This window comes from Strongyloides ratti, assembly GCF_001040885.1.
Source record: "Strongyloides ratti genome assembly S_ratti_ED321, chromosome : 2".
NCBI lineage: Eukaryota > Metazoa > Nematoda > Chromadorea > Rhabditida > Strongyloididae > Strongyloides > Strongyloides ratti.
This window is the reverse complement of record NC_037308.1, coordinates 9,870,977-9,891,912: the sequence shown is the minus strand read 5'-3', so window position 1 is coordinate 9,891,912 and position 20,936 is coordinate 9,870,977. Positions and strand designations below refer to the sequence as shown.

The 20,936-nt window shown below is 21.3% G+C and overlaps 5 protein-coding genes across 5 annotated transcripts; 2 read left to right on the top strand and 3 right to left on the bottom strand.

Annotated features, from left to right (window-relative positions):
- Nucleotides 1–250: 250 nt before the first annotated feature.
- SRAE_2000313900 (Transcription initiation factor TFIID subunit 11) lies at nt 251–1,339 on the bottom strand (the record flags this gene model as incomplete). Its single annotated transcript, XM_024654297.1, has 2 exons — nt 251–1,162; nt 1,220–1,339. 2 exons carry the CDS (start codon nt 1,337–1,339, stop codon nt 251–253), a joined length of 1,032 nt encoding a protein of 343 aa, XP_024507682.1.
- Nucleotides 1,340–4,343: 3,004 nt separating this feature from the next.
- On the top strand, nt 4,344–5,470 carry SRAE_2000313800 (Quinoprotein amine dehydrogenase, beta chain-like domain and WD40/YVTN repeat-like-containing domain-containing protein; the record flags this gene model as incomplete). Its single annotated transcript, XM_024654295.1, has 2 exons — nt 4,344–4,679; nt 4,835–5,470. 2 exons carry the CDS (start codon nt 4,344–4,346, stop codon nt 5,468–5,470), a joined length of 972 nt encoding a protein of 323 aa, XP_024507681.1.
- A 1,349-nt stretch (nt 5,471–6,819) lies between these two features.
- SRAE_2000313700 (Ubiquitin carboxyl-terminal hydrolase 47) lies at nt 6,820–10,968 on the bottom strand (the record flags this gene model as incomplete). Its single annotated transcript, XM_024654294.1, has 3 exons — nt 6,820–10,432; nt 10,487–10,607; nt 10,665–10,968. The coding sequence occupies 3 exons, from the start codon at nt 10,966–10,968 to the stop codon at nt 6,820–6,822; spliced, it is 4,038 nt and encodes a 1,345-aa protein (XP_024507680.1).
- Nucleotides 10,969–14,405: 3,437 nt separating this feature from the next.
- SRAE_2000313600 (Ubiquitin-like protein 3) lies at nt 14,406–15,050 on the top strand (the record flags this gene model as incomplete). Its single annotated transcript, XM_024654293.1, has 4 exons — nt 14,406–14,441; nt 14,496–14,604; nt 14,665–14,865; nt 15,043–15,050. The coding sequence occupies 4 exons, from the start codon at nt 14,406–14,408 to the stop codon at nt 15,048–15,050; spliced, it is 354 nt and encodes a 117-aa protein (XP_024507679.1).
- A 1,075-nt stretch (nt 15,051–16,125) lies between these two features.
- SRAE_2000313500 (Vacuolar protein sorting-associated protein 18 homolog) lies at nt 16,126–19,989 on the bottom strand (the record flags this gene model as incomplete). Its single annotated transcript, XM_024654292.1, has 6 exons — nt 16,126–16,279; nt 16,323–16,884; nt 16,988–17,064; nt 18,243–19,206; nt 19,246–19,461; nt 19,503–19,989. The coding sequence occupies 6 exons, from the start codon at nt 19,987–19,989 to the stop codon at nt 16,126–16,128; spliced, it is 2,460 nt and encodes an 819-aa protein (XP_024507678.1).
- Between the last annotated feature and the right edge of the window lie 947 nt (nt 19,990–20,936).

The window sequence follows — 20,936 nt, the reverse complement described above, 5'->3', positions numbered from 1 at the left end:
TGTTATTAATTGTTCTTTTTAAATATTTGTTCTAAATTTACTCTCCATTATTCTTTCAAATATATTTTTATAACATTAGAAAATATGGTTGTTTTTTTTTTGTTAAATTTTTGTAATCCCAAAAGATCCATTTTCCTTTTGCTAATATAATATAAATATTCTTTTATCATTTTAATGTTTAAAAATTGTAAAAAAATAAAATAAATACACAATACTATCTTTATTTTATATTATTTACATATATTCACATCTAAGAAAATGGATTTTTACGAAAACCTTTACATCCAAACAATTTCCCTTGTTCTTGTAATGTTTGATAAGCTAATTCTAAATGTTTAGGTAATAATGGCTCACCTGTATCACCTAGTGCCTCCTGAATGTCTAAAGCTTCTTCAACTAATTCACTGACAAATACCTTTGCCATTCCTGCAATTGTAATAACAACATTTACATTAACTGTACATTTGGTAGCCTCCTGTATAAGCCTTTTTATGACAGATCGTGGAAAACATGAACGTTTATATGCTTCATATCGATCTAATTGATCTTTGTCCAAATTTCCAACTAACAGTTGTGTTTTTAAATGAATAATTTCATCTTCATCATTTCTTTTTATTTCTGCCTCCTCATCATCTGTAGTATCATTATCTTTAATATTTTCATCTAAATCCATTTCTGAAGCAACTGTTGTATCAAATTTAGAATCTTCATTTGAGTCATTTAAATTTGATGGTTTCTCTTCTTTATTGTTACCAGTAAATTTTTGATCATCAATTAAACCTTCAAATGTTGTCTGTAAAAATGTACTTCTAAAAGAATCTCCAGCATCATCTAATTCCTCTAAAATGTCAAGTCCAGCTAAATTACCTCCAACTGTTGCACTTTTATGAAGTATAGATGTTTTTGTTACTTTATTAAGATTAAGAAATGCTGGAGGTTTTTCAAAAGTTTCACAAGAATTGGCATCATCAAGCATTCCTAAAGCCTCAAAAATATCATCACCCTTTGTGGAGGGTAGTCGTGCTCTTTTAATTGGTGTAAATCCAGAATTTGAATTCATATCTTCTAAATTTGGTGCTGATATACTTACATGAAAAGAATTCATCTTTTTTTTTTCATCCAATGTTTCTTTATCAATAGGATAATTTGAATCATCCTCCGTCTAAAATTTGAATAATATTATTATAAAATTAATAATCAAATATTATGTAAAACAAACCATAATAGTATCTTCAAAAGGTATTTGCCTAGAAGTTTCACTTTCATTATCTGACTCATCTTCACTGGAAGAACTAGAAATATCTCCAAAAAGATTTTCATGTTTATCTCGATCATCCATTATAAAAAATAATTTTATATAAAATAAATTAGTTTGGTAATTAAAGATTTTAAAAACATAAGTTTTTAAAAATTCTAAGTATTTGGAGTAATGCCAGTTACTAGTAGAAAAGTTCGTGACAAGAAAATAGTAAAAAGTGTGGTAAATAAATAATTTATTGTTTAGGAGGTGGTTATTTATTTATAAAATTTAAAAGGAAAATAGTTATTTACGCCAGCTAAAAATAATAATATTATTAAATAATAATTTTTTTGGAATATATAAATTACTGTTAAAACTTTTTAATATCAAAAACAGTTTGTTTATCTTGTACATTATTTAATTATCCATATAACAGCAGAACAAAGAGGAAAAAAAATTATTTAAACTAATTTTTAAAAAAATTAATAAAAAAAATCTCTACTTTTCTAGTATTTAAAAAAGTTTTTTAAAAATATGTTATTGTTTTTATCTAAAAAAAAAGCATGCTAATTAAATAACTTGTGTTAAAAGAACAAAGAATTACTTTACAACCATCTATTCATATAAATAATTATTATTAATTATATTTGTTCTTTAACGGGATGAAAAATATCAATTATTTTTTTAAATTTTTTATTTAATGTTTTTGATAAAAAAAAGAATAAAATAATAATGTCCTAGTTTTTTATTTTAATAATTATTACTATTATTTTGATTAATCTAAAATAAAATAATTATTTTGACATTTTTCTTTTTAGTGTTATTATATTTAACTTATTAACAAGGAAATATTTTTCTTTTTTATTCCAAACTACAGTCTTAATTATTAAAATGAGCTTATTTCTAATTTGGTTCATATAATATGAGCATTGAAAGTAAATTGGCTTTCAAGCAATTGACAATAATGTCATCGCTTAAATGATTAATAGTAGTTCTCTATTTATAGACAAATTTTAAACTTTACATCAACTATATTAAATTTTAGTATTATTAAGAATAATTTCAATATACAATTTTATTTATTTTTTTTAAAAATATATTTACGTTCTTTTATTTTATTTAAAGTTTTTTTTTTTAATTTTATTGCAGTTCTGATAATTGTAAGGAAATGAAACTTTAAATATTATCATCTTTTTTATATTTATTGTTATCATTATTAACTTTTGTCTATTCATCTAAAAGTTAATGTCAATTTTAAAAAATCTATAAAAACATTAATGGAAATTTTAATGCTTTTTTGATTTTCTTTTGCCTTAATTTTTCACTTAAATAGGCACTGCTGTTTGATATTTTATAAATATGATTTGATAATTTATAATACTCTAAATATGTTTTTAACTATACTTTTAAGGTATATTATAATATTAACAATAAATATAATTATCTATCTAAATAAAAATATATGTTACTTTTTATTAGATTAAATTTATTATTTCTCTATGTCTGTATAAAAAGATTGCTTAATATAATCATAATTAAAAATTATTTGCTGTCAACTTTGGAAACAACATAATTGAAAGTATATAGAAGTTTAATTAAAATTGCCATTTATTTAATATCTTCGTAGTTAATTAAACTTATTCTTGTTATTTAATTTAAGTCACATTATTTTTACTTTATGTTATTGATAATTATATAACTATTTATGTCAAAAATTTTAAAATATTTGGAAAATTAATTATTAAAATGTTTATTTCATAACTATAAGTGTAAGTAATTTTATATAAAACATATATATGTGTATATTTTTCAACAACATATTCCCATTTAATTAGATATATTGTTTTTTTAAAGTTCTTTTATTTACAAAAGTACAAAATTTTAATTAAAAAGATTTGTCTTTGTTAATTTTTATTGCACCGTTACATCTTATAGATTAAATTATTTTTATTTAATTATTTATTTTAATTCTTAAAAAATTTTTTATTTTTTTCTGATCACTTGTATTGTCTATTATTCTAACTTATGTTGTTATGGTTATATAAAAAAAAAATTCAAAATGTTTTATTTTTAAAAATAAAAATTTTTGTAAATAAATCTTATAATTGTTCAGAATGAATATCCAAATGTATCGTTTACATTTTCCTATGGGAACGCCGGTTGTATCAAGTAAATAAAAGAATAAATAAACTTTTTTGTGTACACAATTCTTTCACGCTTACCCTATAAAAAGGAAGTTAATTTCATATATAAAAGTAAAGTTATAGTTAATAGTTATCTATTCTTTTTTACGATTATTGGTTTATAGAAAAATTATCCACACTAAATAAGCAAAATATAAGTTTTAATAAAAAGTATAGAAAAATAATGTTTAAAACAAAATAAAAAAAAAGTGCTTTAAAAGATTTAACCTGATAAAGAAATAAATAATAAAAAGAGTGCCAACATACTATTTATATACTTAGCTAAAAATATATGTTTTAAAGTATTTATTCAAAAGTTTTAGATTTACTTTGAATAAATTTCTTTTTATAGTAAAAAATTTGGAAAATGTTTTTTTAAAATAAATTTGTTAAGATAACTGTTTAAATAATTTTTTTTTATATTTTTGAATGAGTTTTATTATTAAATTCTTTTTTTTTTTTTGAAAATTTATTAAAAATATTTCTTCCTTTTTTTAAACTCTTTAAAATGTTTATACATTTTTAATACATTTATGTTAAAATTTTTGTTTTTATAATTTAATATATTATGAAAGTTAAATTAAAATATCACAAAATTTAAATGAGTATACATTTGATGTGTTTGTAGAGTAGTCTTTTACATACCACCAGAAAATAATGTCACTTTTTATTTATCATAATTTTTATAAAGATTCAATGGAATATTTATTGCTTATAATTTTATATTTATTAATACATATTTATTATGCTTAATTTATACTAATATAAGATGAGCAAGAATATTTATATATATATAAACTTATGAATTTTTGATAAGTATAAATTTAATTTATATCATACTACTTTTTGATATTATTTTAGTTTCCTCATTCTTTAAATCTCATTTTATATTCTTTTCAGTTTTCTAGAAATAAATTATAATGATAAATATTTCGGAAGAAAGAGTTAATTCTTTAACATCTACACAAGAAAGTCCAACATCAATCTCAATTGAACCATCATCAGTTGCATCATCAGCCTCCTGTTCTGATTCAACAACATCATCTGTACCTACAACAAATAAACAATGTACATCATATAGATTATTTCCTCCTATGGAAAATCCAGTAGATTTAGCTGTTGGCTTTGAATGTATAGCTATAGCTGATTATGATAATGGAGTTCTTTTTATAGATACAGAAGGAAGAGTACTTATGCATCTTGAAACAAAACCATATAGAATTTGTGGTGTTGGTTTTAGGGAAAATAATGATTATGTAAGTTTTTTTTCCCATAATTTAAAAATTTTTTTTTCCCTTTAATAAATATTGTAATATTTTATAAAATTTAAAACTATTTCAAAAATAATTTAAAAAAAAAATTAAATTTATTTTTTATAAATACATTTTTTTTTAAATAAATATTTTTTTAGATTGTTTTACTTGCTTATTCAGAAGGGAAATGGTTTATTTTAGTTTACAATATTGGAGATGCCTCTCAAATAGGTACTTATGAATGTCCATCGAAACCATTAATACCATCATGGGCACTTCATAGAATTGTTGTTTTAAATGATATTGTATATCTTTTAGCAACAACAGATCACCTCTCAGCTATATGGTCATTAAATTTAAAAACTGAATCATGGAAAACATTACTTGTACAAAAAGAACAAGACTGTGGTGAGTATCAAGGTTTTGATGTACGAGTAAAAAATGATAAAGAAAGACAAATATTATTAAGTCAACAAACAAAAGCACAATTAATTATTTTAACAATATCTAATAAAGATGAATTATTGGAGACAGGAAGAATTAAGATGAAACGAAAAAATTCACAAAAATGGATTATTCAAGGACCACGTTTTGCAGTTTGGGATACTGAACAAGATATAATAGTATTTGATGCAGCTGGAAAAATGTTTTGGTTTAATGGAGATACATATAAAATTTGTAAAATTATTTCTGATATAGGAAGAAGTGAAGTTTGTGCAGTTTTAGCTAAAGATGATTGGTGTTATGCTTTATGTCGAAATCAGTTAAGTATTCATGCTTTTCTTTATAGATAATCAAAATATTTTTAATCCCTATTTCATTAAATATATTTATTTTAAATATATATGTATTTTTTTTTTGTTGGATGTCGAAAATTATTTTTCATTCAATATTTTATTAACAATTAAATTAAAAGTATAAGTATAATTTTTGTAACATTTAAAATAATTGTAGTTTATAAAATTATTTTTCAAATAAAATAAACTAACTATTAAATATGTAAATTATCTTCCGTTTTATACATATACTAAAGAATGATATAATAATTTTAGAAATAAAAACTTATCGCAGCAATTAAAATACTAAAAATAGAATCTGTAAAATAAATAAAATTTGAATTATATTAGAATAATCTTATAAAATAATATTATATACAAATTTTCTATACATAATTAAAACTAAAATTATTATTAACCATAATTTTTTTTTGCAAATAAAGTTTTCTTGCATCATAATTTTTTTCTACAAAAAAAATTTTAAATAATTAATATATGATTTTATTGTAAAATTAAATTTTGATTAACATTTATTTAGATTATTAAAAATGTTTAATTTTTCTAATTTCCTTTTTGATAAAAAGTTTAGATATAACTTTTAACAATGTTATAATTATTTTGATATTGTTTATAAATTTTAACCAAAGTTTTAAAAATTATTTTCTTTTATTCCAAAATATTGTAAATAAATTTAAATTTAAATTTAAAGATTTCATTTTTTTTATAATATTCAAATAAGCATCTGAAAAAAATATGTAGGCGTTCCCTTAATTTATAATTAACTATTAATAAACCAATGTTAATATTTTTTATAAATTTAGTTTGACAATTATTATAAAAATTATGTTTATTTTTTTTAACTATTTAATTTTTATGTTATAAACAAATTTAAAGTTATTAGATAAATAATTTAATAATATAAAAAGTTAAAATTTATCTCTACTAGGTTTAAGAGACAAGTTAATTCAAAAAATGACGTTATTAAATTTTATCTAGAAGAAAAAAACAAATGGGATAAAATTGTTAGTTATTATAAAACATTGTACTTCAAATATTTCTATATAAAACAAGAAAAAAAAAAATTTAAGATAAACAAAATAAAATTGCAACTGTAAAAATATGCGATTAAAATAAAATTGTTCAAAAATATGTAAACAGTTATTGAAAGTATAAAATTAATGATTATTTAAATTTCTAATCATTTTACATTCTATAAATTGATGCAAACATATAAATAAAAAAAAACTATTTTAAACTTTATCAGTGTCAACAAAATGTTTACAAATAAAGTTCATATAAATAAATATAAAGAAATTTATATTTAATAGATAGTCGATAAATAAAAAGTATTGAATTAATGAAAGTTGTCAATTTTCAGAGATGCTTGTAGAAATTTTAATTCTTAAAGGTCTTTCAATTCGCCTTGATACATTAATATTTGAATTTGCATGTCGCTTTTCTTCAATATAAAGTTCCTTCCTTCTATCAGGACAAATTTCAGCAGGTTGTTCAGAAGCATCACGAAAATATACAACACAACCATCAAAATTCTTTATGTTTTTTTTAAATACAAGTTTACTATAAAATTCTACTTGTTGATCTATAAAACTGAGTTTTCCAATATTAAAAGGCCATTTGTCAGTAGCATTAAATGGGAATATTTTTGTAAATTCTAAATCAGATGGCTTTATACCATCTCTGTTACATAAGAAATTACTCAATTGAGATTCAACGAACTGAACATAAGATGGATCCAATTCCTCATAAAAATGTGAAGGTTTTCTTCTTTTGGCAGAAGGATCAAATGAACCCTCATCACCGGAACTGTGAAAACCGGAACCAAATTTATCATATTGTATTGATTCATTATGACTATTTTCATTTTGATATGGTGGGATAGGAACATTAATTAAATCCGAAAAACTACTAGAAGAAGGTAACCACCGGCGAGCATAAATGAAATGCCAATCTTTTTTATTTGCATCAATTGAATCAATATCAGAATCTTCAAATATGTTAACATATATACACAACGGTATTTTATTTGCAAAAGCAGATTCCAAAAAATCAGAAATACTTGTAACTTTTGAAAATCTTTCATCTTTAAATTGCAATAAACGTAATTTATCTCCATCAAAAGCCAACCCATCAATATGGTATATATTTCTTAACAATTTGTCTTTTGCTCCTTTGTAAGTATCATTTTTTGACAATGCTATATCACAATATATATTGCATGTTTGAATAGTATCACGACTTAAATGAATAAAATAAAATGATACAGATTCTTCTCCTGTGTTAAGATTAAGTTTTAGTGTTATAGAAAGATCATCACCATTATCTAGAATATTTCCTATATTATTAACATTGTCAACAGAAATAGGATAATTTGTATAATGAAGACCACCATGATCTCTTGTAGCTCTGTTAAGCTTAAAATTTTGAAGAGGAATTTCAAAATATCTTGCAAGTCTCGCACAAATATCACGAATTTTTCCTCTTCTATCAATTAAAAATATAGCATTACTTGCAGCTAAATTTTCATGGATTACTTCCACAAAACAACTGTCACTACAACTGATTGGTTTTTGACTGTAAGAAAAATTATCTATCGATAATTGAACATTATTTGAACTTGGAATATCTTCAGTATTCCATATTCTATCATTATTTATTTCTAATGGAAAATCTTCTGTCATTAAATTAAAATCATCCTCAAATTCTTGATACCTTGGAGATTCTTCACTACTACTGTCTCTTTCACAATCAGAAACAACTGGACTTCTGTTGGCGGAATTGTTACCTGCCGATGACATATCATCAGATCTTAGAGATGGATTAGAACTATTATCAATATCAGAAAGAAGTCCTTCCGTCAAATCTTTTGAATCCATTGGTAAATAGTTAATAGAACTACTACTATCAGTTATGTCTTCACGAAAAGCAATAGAATCATGAAAATCTGATAATCCAAAACGTTTACGTTCTTTAGAATTAGGAAAATGAACAGTGACATAGTGACCAAACTTTTTTCTTGATAATACTTTAGAATATCGTGACTCTTCAATTGGTTTCATTCTATCATTAATAGTATCTTGACTAAAATTTTTACAATCTGCATAAATTATTGGTTGGCAAGGTTGATCATAATTATAATGAGAATAAATATCTTTCATTGTCATAGTATCATTTAATTGCATATATACAGATTCATAAAATTTATCTTTACAAAATTCAGCAATAAGACGCATACCATTTTGTTCCTCAAAATCATTAAATGATAATCTTAATAATGCTGAAATTCTTCTTTTTAATTCACCAACAGTTACAGATCCAAGAATATAAAATTTTTGTGCAAAGTCAAGTTGACATAATTTACTAAGTCTACAATCTTTGTCTAAATCGACAAGGCACAAACAAAGTGTTACACCAAATTCATTAGGATGAAGTTCAAAATCATATGATAAAAAGTCGGTGTAACCTTCCCAAATAATATCTAGTAAGAAGAAAACTTCTGGCCTATGATGAGCATCAGTGTTTAGTACTTCGGGATTTACATCACTCAAGACATTTTCATTAACATTAACACCATCTGGATATGGCATTATGTCAAATTGATGACTTTTACATAATAATAAACGTGAATTTTTCAAATTACAATGATATGATTGTCCAATAGATTTACCAAAAAATCTTGGAAAATTTTCAACCAAATTTTCATGAATATATTTTAATGGAGTATCTGGTTGATAGGTTAATTGAAAAGGAATGATATCATTATCTTTTTGAAATGAAGGTGGTCTTATTAAATTCAATTTAACTTGACATGTTACTAATGAATCCTGAATTCTTTGTTGTTCAGCTAAATACCTATCTTCTTCAAGTAATTTCTTTTGTAATTCTAAAAGATGTGATGGAAGTTCACATGGTTTAGTAAATTTTTCATTTAATTCTGGATCTACTCTTCTATACATAAGCATATATGCATTTGAATGATTAACACCCCATCGAAATGTTGTAGTACCAAAAGTATCATAAATATTTTGAAAAGAAGCAACAGTAACAAGTGAGTCGTTAAAACAAAACCAACGATTTAATTCCATATTTTTGATATATGCAAAATAATGTCCACCAGAAGCATTACCTTGATGTACCATAACAGAAAATAATTCATAAACATATTGACCATTTTCTAGTAATTTTTTAACTTTTTCATCTCTTTCATCTGGTTCGCAATATGCAAAATCGTTACTTGTAGAATTATTTTTATTACTATTATTTCCCGTTTTACTACATACATTAGAATCATCCTCTGTGGAGGATTTAAGCTTTATAATATCTTTGTCATCTATTTCATTGTCATCTCCAATGAGAAAATTTAAATCTAAATAATCTGGAAAAGTAACTTTGTCATTTAATTTAATCCGACTACAATTTTCATAGTTAAAGTCAAATCTTTTCAACTGCATGGATAAAATGTAAGGAAACTTTTTATATCTTAATCCTTTTATGGCATCTTGTTTACTTTTACATTGTTCACATTGATATTTGTTGTTACCCTTTAATATTTCTGGACTAGTAAATTCTCGTAAACATTGCTCAACAGATGTAAAAGAATCATTAGATCCAAATTTTTTAATTGTTAAAGGAATATCTAGAAATAAGTCTTCCTTTATACGTTCATTTTTACAATTTAAACATTTAACATAATCTTCAATTTTACCACGATAAAATTTTGATATTAAATCTTTGTGATTTGATTTTCTCCATGTATGTTCTAAAGCATCAAACATAATATGACAAAATTCTTGAACATCATGCTGATCATATGCTTCATTACTATTCCATCCAAAAGATGCTGTTAAATCTTTTGTTTCTAGTGCCCTTTGATCACTTGTTAACAAAAGTAAAAACAATTTTTGTAACTGAAAAGCAATACTTTTACCTTGATCTATTAAAGATAAATCACTACTTTTCCATCTATATCAAAGAAAAAAAAATTATATAACGATCAATAAGAAAATATATACTTACGCAAATACAGCATTCCGAAATTCAGGAGTCATATAAAGGGATTGAATTAGTGAATTTAAATAACATGTCATAGCTTGGTTAACCAATCCAACATATGCATGCCCATTTTCATCACTCACATCTGGAAAACATAAAGATGTATATTCAATAGCAGGTACTTTAGGTGATTGATATTTACCCATTTCAAAATCAGGAGATTCCGCAGTACGAGTAGCCTCTTCATAATTAGGTGGTTGACCAGCATTAATTACTTCTTCATATGTTGGCAAATCTGTACTCGGACCTCCTTCAGAAGAAGATGATGGTTCATGGCAAGGTAACTCAGAACTACTATTAAGATCACCTTCTTGATTAAAATTTTGATTCTCTTCATGATAGGATAAATTCGTTCGAAGAGGTCTTCTCACATCAAGGAGACCTCTAAATCCAAAACCTTCTTCTCTAAAGACTCTTGAGAAACGACTATTGATATCATCGTCCATTGTGGCGTTTTATGAGTCACTTATATGGTATGTATATATATTGGGACGCCACTTAAAAAAATATTACCTAAATAAAAATTGTTAATAATATATAATTTATTACTTTTTATTAATAATATTAGATAATTAAAATTGATAGAAATATAAAAAAGGTAAACAATTTACCAATAAATTTCCTAACTCAATGTAATGAAAGAAGATTGCGCGTTACCTACATATATTCCTCCAGTACATTTACTCTTTGAGACCAAATTAGCAAAAGATGTATATTTGAAAGTCACTTGATATGATTATGAGTCACATAAATTATATATAGAAATACAGTAATCAATTTAATATTTTAAAATATAAATATCTATAATAATAAGACTGTCTAAATAAGAATAATTTCTAAGGGTTTTAAATATTTTTTAAAATGACGTAGTCAAAATATCATTTAATCTTACCCATCAATTACTAGGACCAAAAAGAAGAGATTAAATATAAAAAAGATGGTTTTTTTTTTTAATTTAAAACTCTATAGAGATTAGTTATATTGTTAAACAAAAATAGTATTATAAAACTATACTATCATAAGGTACTATATATTCTTTGCTTATGACAAATATTTTAACAAAAATAATGTAATTATCCTAAGGTATTTCGCAATATGAAAAATTATGCTTAATAATGTCAAAATAATTTAATTTTAAATTGTAATATGAGTTGTAAAACGTATTATTGATAATTTTATAAATTAAATATTATAAGAAATAAAAAAAAACTAATTAAAAATACAAATTAATCTCGATGTAGTGGTATATTTTAAAAAACACATATTGTAAACGTTTTACCAAATAAATCGTAGTAGAACATGAACATACTAATTTGATGAAGATTATATAATGGGAGTAGGCGTGATAAGTAAGATAAATGCTCATTTTTTTAAATACAATAGAAGATAACAACTAGAAACTTTAAAAAAAAATTGTTTTTATCATTTTTATTTAAAATGGACTCTTGAGAATATATGATTTTAAACGTAAACTCTTTTTTTTTATAAAGTTTTAGAAATTTATATTATTGAAAATGATTGATGTTAGGATCATATAAAATGTTTTTATATCAATAAGTTAGAATGTTTTAACTTATATCTGATAAAAATTTCTATTTTTATAATTTAAAGTTTTCTTTATTTAAATATATATATTTTTATATTGGATTAATAAATTGATTAACCATAAAATTATTATATCAAATCTATAGAAGATCAAATTACCCATTAAAGATAAGTTGCTTAAAAGTATTATTATTTAATAAAAGTTACTACTAAACAATTATATTATAATTATAGCATATATTTATAAGTTTTGTATTATTTAACAAAAAGATTTTACAATCTGCCATATAACAATCATTTTTAAAACAATAAGTATTATACTAAAAGACTATTGTCTATAAAATGTTATATAAAATATTTAAAAATTAATTAAAAAGTTATTTAAAACACAATTGTCATTAGTTATTAATTATTCTATTCTTTAAATATATTTATTTTAATAAGAAAATTTTTAAAAATGTACAAGATAAAGTTTATAATTTTTAATTTAAAAATATATAACATATTATATTTTTCATGAGATAAATAAAATATACTTTTATTTATTATAATGCTAACCAGAAATTCATTTATAATTTTCTATCACCTTTTCATTTGATTGTATCAATCTATTGAAAATAGATTCTTGATAAATTATAGATTAATCCTTGAAAGTTTACCTGTTTTATATATAATATATAACTATTTATATTTAATATTTATGTTTTATTAAATTTATTTTTGAGTTTTAACAAATTGTTTAAATTAGTAAAAAAAATTTTTTTTTATCAAAAAAAAACAAAATACTCATATAATTGAACAAAAGCACATTATTATAATTTTTGATAATAATCTATTTTTTTTAATTTCACTTTATATAAAGTTTTTCATTAGTAATGTTGTTTTTGTATTCAATATCTGTCACAATTTAAAGTTACTGACTGCTACAATATTTTGTTTTCAATACACTAAACATAATATGTTGTTTTCCATGTTACTTATAAATGTTAAACTGTATATATCTATCTTTTTTTTTATATCAATAAAAAAAGGATTGTATTTTTTTATTTTAAAAACACTAAAACAATAAATTTAAATCTATTATTTTTGATTATATTATAATATGATACTAGATTATTAATAATAATTACTCCCCTTCTGTTTGATTTTATTATAACATATATATATTTAAATTAACTACATAATAATCATTAAAACTCAATTTAATTTTGTTTTTAATCATATGATAATATATTTTTCCTAAAAACTTTTTTTCATAAATATATTATAATTTAAGAACACATGATTGCACTTATTGTTGAAATAGTATCAATCCATAAGAGTTAAAAAAAAATGTCCAATTTATTTAAAAGCTATTGAAAAGATAAATCTTAACCTACTTTTAATTTATTTCAATAGTTAGTGTATTCATCAACGTAGAAGTTATTATGATAAATAACTTACTATTTCTAGATTTTATTATTAAATTAATATATTAAAAGTTATATATATCTATATATTTATAAATGTACTATATTTTATTAGTAAAAATTTTTATTTTTAACTTTAATGATAAAATAAAGTACCATTTTTAGGATATATCTAAAATTTTATTTTACTCCTTAGTTGTTGTTTATCTTATGTATTTATATATATATATATTTATATATATATATATTTATATATATATATATTTATATATATATATATTTATATATATATATATTTATATATATATATATTTATATATATATATATATATGCACTGTGTCACTCCTTCAGCTTTCCACATATAAAATTTTAATCGATGTTCGCAACTGACAACATATAGATGTCTGTTTTGACGACACAACTCTTTACTTTCCTTGTATATATCACTATTCGTTGTATATTTTATATTATTATTGTTGGCGATATATATATATATTATATTATATATATATATATATGCGTCGACTTTCTCTTCATCAAAAATAGTTTATGTATTATTAAGGAGATAAAATTTCAAAAAAAAAAAAAAAATTTAAAATTCTGTTTTTAAATATATAAAAATCTTTAAAATTGTATTGATGATAACAGTAATAATATTAATTTTAATATACATATGTATGTATATATATGATGATTTAAAGTTATTTATTATTGTTATTTTATAAGATAAATTGAATAGTTAAATGTTTATTCAATCTTTGTAGAAAAAAAAAAAATATATATTTATTATTTTGCTCATTATTTACTTATATATTACAATGTTGTTTGAGTTATTTTTAATATAATAATATTAAACGTATATATATTATAGTTATTAAAATTAGCAGATAGTGTTAGCTAGTTATTTATATGTATATTGGTAGTGAAAATGGCACAGGTTGAAACGCAAGTAGATCATGATAAGGTAATTACTTATCTTGAATAATAATTATTTTATATATTTATATTTACTTTTTAGATTAATTTAAAACTTATACTTGTTTCTGGTAGAGTACGTGAAATACAATTCCCACCTTCAACATCAGCAGCTGATGTATGTGATTATGTATTTAATAATTGGCCTCCAGGTATAGTTATTAATTGAAATATTTTAATAATAATAATAATTTTTTTTTTTTAATATTTAGAATGGGATGACGAAAAAGTAACATCATCTTCTTTACTCAAGTTAATTTATCATGGTCGTTTTTTACATGGTACAGTAACATTATCAGCGCTTTCATTGCCTTTAGGTAAAACAACAGTAATGCATCTAGTGACGAGAGAAAATCTTCCAGAACCTAATTCTAATGATAGTCTCAAAAAAGCTAAAAGAGGATCAAACTGTTGTAGGTGTTCTATCTGTTGAAATGGGTTTATATATTAAAATGTCTCTTTTATCATTAAAATGGGATATATTTATATATAGTAAATAATATTGTTCTTAATATTAAATTAAAAGAAAGTTACTTTTTTTAAAACATTGGATGCGGTGTCTTTTTTTTTATATATAGAAAAATTTGCAGGTTACTAGAATGAAGACCTTATAAACTATGAAGAACATTTTATTTGGTTTCAGTAGATATATTTGTATATCAATGATTTTCTTTTTATCTTCTAAACATTTGCCAATTTAAAATCTTTCTTCAATCTACAACATATAAATATTTTAACCGTTGAAAATTCCCAGAATTTGTAATAATTTGTTAATTTTTTTTTACCAGATTTTATGTATATAAAATGAATAACTTTTGATATCAATGATAATTTTAGTAAAGAATAAAAGAATGATTTCAAGATATAGAAAAATGATACTTTATAATCATATATATATATATAATATCATTGATATTATATTTTTCATTTTAAAGTAAAATATTATCAATCATATTTATTATGTACTAATATTATATTTCTTTTTTTTATATATGTTATCTAAAAAAAAATTAAATAATAATGTTATATTAAAGAAAGATAATTACACTTTTTATTAATAAGTTAATATTTCTTATATTACCATAGGAAATAATAATAATTACATTAATAATTTTTTTTTATATATACATAACTTACTATAATAAATATAATTGTTTATTGGGTTTTTTTTTTGTTTAATTTTAAACAATTTTTTAACAATTAACCAGATTTTGAAGAGCAATATATTCATATGTATCAATTCATTTAATAGTACTAAATATAATTTATTAAAATTTAATGATATACAATTAAAGAGTTGAACAAAAATAAATTTATATAGTAAATGTTTTATAAAAGTAAAAAATGTTTTTGACACCCGTTTCATAAATATCTTTTGTGTCAGTGTTGTATAAATATTTATCTATAATAACTGGATTTGATGGTAAGGTAAATGTTTAACAAAACTTTTATAGTATATATACTATAAAATTAATCTTTAATATACTCCATATTATATTAATAACAAAAAATAATAATAAAAAATATTTAAAAAAAAGTATATTCTTAACTTATTGTATGAAAAATTAGTATAAAAAAAAGAAGAAGAAGAAGAAATTTTCAGTAATCTTTGTTGCCAATCCGTACTGATTAATGACCCATTGTTATTTATAATATAAAAAAAAATTAAAGATTTATTCAATATCCATATCTTCGTTATTTTCATTATATTCATTAGTAGTTAAATTAAAACCATCAATTGAAGTATTTGGTATTTCTAATGAATCATATAATTGGTTTGAATTACTTTCAGAAATATCATTAAATGTATTTATATTAAATTTAAAACTAAAAATTAATTATATAATTATAAATAATAGTAAAAATTTACTTTTTTATTGGACAGCAAGAAGAAACTGAATTAGAACGTTTCTTACGACTTTCAATTAATCCATCTATACTTAATTCATTTATATTAGGATTTGTTATTTTTATATGATAAGGAGTAGTATTAGATGACTGTATAGAGGAAGAACTACGTAATAACAATTGTTCAAATGAATTATACATTTGAGTATGACAAGAGATATTATTTGAATGTGGTTGGTTTAATATACTTTCATTATTTTTATATATTTCAGTATTGTTAGATGGCATATTAAAATCAATAGAATTATATGGAAGATAAGTGTTTCCTATAGACAATGGTAAATCAGTTAATCCCATTACTAAATTTCCTTTTTCCCATGAATGTAAGTTATTTAATGTTTTGTGATTATTATCACATACAACATTATTAATAATTATATTTTTATTATTATTTGAGGATGTTGGTTCACACAAATCAAGTGCAGTTAATGTGCTTCTTTGTCTTATATCTTCTAAACGATTTTGTTCCGGTTTTATCATAACATCTTCAACAGCTTTTTGTAAATCTCTCATACATAACATTGCTAAAAAAAAACAATATAAATTTATAACAATATATATATAAATAATAAATTAGAATTAAAATATATATATATATATATTTCAAAAAAAAAAAAAAAATTTAACTAAACGACATTCGATATTTCAAAAATATAATGTTTATCATGTATAAAATGGTTATTAGTCCAACTGTATCTATTTTCCTAAAAAAAAGTACATTAAATAGTAAAAAATATAATAAATATATTATATTTTAAAAATTATTGACATTAATTGATAATTAATCATCATCTTTAAAGTATTTATATATATATATAAATATTTTAATTAAAAAAAAGACAAAAATTTTATTTCGATTGTCTTAAATAAGTATTCTTTTAGTATTTAAAATGTCTTTAGTAGCTTCAATTTCCTGATAATTAAAATGAATCGATCGTAATAAAATAAAAACAGATGACAGAAATATAAAATCTATAAAGCTACCTTTTAAAATATATATATTTTAAGGGGAATAAAAAAAATATCAATAATAAAATCTTTAAAATATTTTTGTGATCTTTTTATAATTAATGTATAAAAATATAATTTTTTATTTTTATTAATTATAATTTAAACTATTTTTAATTATTAAAAAGATTAATTTTCTTTATTAAATGTGTCTAATATTTTTATCAAATGATATATCACTATAATACAAATGCTTATTCAGAAAATGATAATAACATTTTTTTTTTCTTTTGATGTCAGAACCGCCTATAATTAAAGGATAAAATTGGAAAAATATTATAGGAAGAACTATCATACAAGTGATGATAACTATAAAAAGAAATAAAAGTATGGGTGTTTTGATAAAAATGAATATAACATAATTACTCCATGCAAAATTTAATTTTTATTTATACATATTTTAATTAAATATGTACATGCTTTGTATGTAACATGAATTTCATGCCGAAGGGTAAAGATTAATATAAAAATAAATTGCGTGATAAAGATTTTACCATATAATACGCAAACTTTTCCCATCTGAAATAACATTAAATTTCACCATATTATATAAAGTTTTTTTTTAAGAAAACCTACATAATTAACTTAAAATAATCTATTTTTTAAATTATAATTAAAATATTATTTTCATTTAAAGTAAAATAAATAAAAAAATACAATCCTATGATCGATGTAATTATAAAATAAATTTATTTTTTTTAATATTAATGATAAATGTTCCCTTATTTATTATTAAACAAAAAATATAGTATATTTTTTTTAATATTACAATCAAATTGATATATATTAAAAACAAAATAATAGAATAGAAAGCTAATTATATTAATAATTAATATATATCAATTTATAATATAAATAACTACAGTAATTTTACCATGAACGAAGTTCTTCTAAATAATCCACTGGGGAAAATAATGGTTTCGTTATTCCTTCAATAACATCCAACCCACATAATGGACAATGTTGAGAAATTGAAGAAAATTTTAAATTATCTTTTGTATCATAATTATCTCTTATTTCATTATTTTTCCATTCATGTGATACCATTTCTTCAAAGCAATTATCATGAAAAATGTGTTTGCAATTAAAAACATAAAAAGGTTTACTCATTGCTTTTTCTTTACATTTTAAACATTTATCCTGTGGTCTTACAATTATTGGGCATTTTTTTAACTTATTCAAGTATTTAGAAATGTTACTATTAGCTTCTTCTGCTTTTACCATAGCACAACTAATTTTTTTTTGTTTTCGACGATATGAATCTAGGCAATCTCTTAAAGGTTCTTTGATATCAGAAATACAGGATATAGATGGAAATAAAGCTAAAATTTCTTCAAATTTTAAACATCCATTAGAATCTTTAATAAATGATAAACATTTCTTAAGAGCTGTCTGAGAATCATCATGTTCTAAGACATAATTTGTCAAAATTCTCCAAACCCTATTTTGATCAGCTTTTGTTGGTTTACCAAGTTCTAATTTTTGTGTTTCACCAAACAAAAATTGTTCTTTCTTTAATTCATCTAATGGATCATCATTTCCAGCTTCCACCATTTTCATAACACATTCTTTTGCATAAGAAAAATCATTAGCTTCTAAAGAAATACTTACAGCCTTATCCCAAAGACCTAGTGCACAATTTAATAATGCCTGACATTTATATAGATTTTTGTTATTATTAACAACACTTAATGCAAAGTTAATGTCAATTTTTCCAGAAAAAGATTCTAATTTTTTTTTCAAAAAGGGATATAACAAAGAAGGATCATCTTGTGCTGTTAATGCAATCCATAGATTATTAATCTCTTTAGAGCATGTAATCTTTTTAGATTCAAATTCTAGATAAGTAAAAGCATATTTTCTACTTTTAGGTTTACCAGCTAACTCAAAAACAATTTTTTGATAAACAGCTGAAGGTAAATTTTTAAATACAGGTTCATTACATAATGATTCTACTAATTTTTCAGGAATTTTATCAATAAAATAATTCATATATTTTCTAAAGTACATAAATTCATAATGAGAAAGTAAATATGAAAAAGCCTCTGAAAATAATTCCATTCTTATATATGTATCAATTATAGTCTCTCTATCTATAATAATATTTTATAAGAATAACATTTTCATACTATACCTTTCAACATTTTAGCTAACATTAATTTACCCTCCAAACATGCATTATCTTCCATCATCTTCATAACAGCATTTTTATTTTCTCTAATTACATTTACAACCTCAGAATTATTGATAAAATTTTCAAGATTATTTAGACAAATTTTTACTTTATCATCATTTTCACAGGCAGCATCTAAAATTTGTTTTGTTTTTAAATTTACTAAATATAATATAAGTACAGCTTTTTGGACAAAAATTTTTTCATTATCTTCATTTTGATTTTTTATACTTTCTAATTTATTTTCCAAGAATTCTATTAGTTCTTGTCTCTTATCAACATTATTACAATTTTGAAGTTTTTCTAACAAAATTTGTTCAAATGAATCCATTGGAGATGATTGTATTATATGTAAATTTTTATTTTCATAATAACCTTCATTACTTGAATTTTGATCATTAACCAATGATTCATTATTATCTATATCATCCTCAAAAGGATTAGACATAATGAAATTGTTTAAATTTAAAGTAGTCAAACAAGTTACTTATCTTTAATAGAAAAAATTAAAGAAAAAAACAAAAAATCTTTAACAAACTTATGATAATTTAAATACAATTTTTTAAATGTATTATATATATATATATTCTCCAACAAAAATAAAGTAAATATTTGTAACAAGAATATTGAAAAAAAAAATATGTTATAAGTATCTAATTATAATATAATTTGTTTAGAGAGACGTTATTCCATAATTTTGTTAAGTTTCACACAAATTTTTCATGACAGAGAGAGATAAGTTAAGTCAAAAATAAGATGATTGTAAAATAATGTAAATATGATAGATATAAATAAAATTATATAAATAAAAATTTATATAGTTAAAAAAGTAAATTCAATGTAATTTGGTTAATTTAATACATTATATATCTTGTTTTTACTAATGAGTTGTTTAATTTTTTTTTTTACTTTATATAATTATTAAGATATTTTATAAAATAAAAGAAAAAATTATATGTGATAAAATGAAAATATTTCTTTATAACAATTCTTAAACAAACATAAAATTTGTTGTTTTTTTTTCTTTCAAATTCTTTATTAATAATAATAAATTTTAATAAAATTATCACTACTTGAATTGTTTATCATATACTATATAATTCACTTTAAAAATAAAATCTTTATAATTTTATCCATATATTTTTTCCTTTGTAACAATTAATTATTTTTTTTTAAAATTTTTCCTAAACTTTAAATAATTTTTACATCATTTTTAAAATGTAAAGAAAATTATCAACATCCGTAGATAAAAAATTATTTTATAAACAAAAATGTCTATATTTTTTTGTGACTAACATTTATTTTATATAAAAAAAATAAACTTCATAGAATAAAAGTAAGAATAAATTAGAAAATAGCATGATGTGTATATTTATCAAACATCAAATTCCTGTA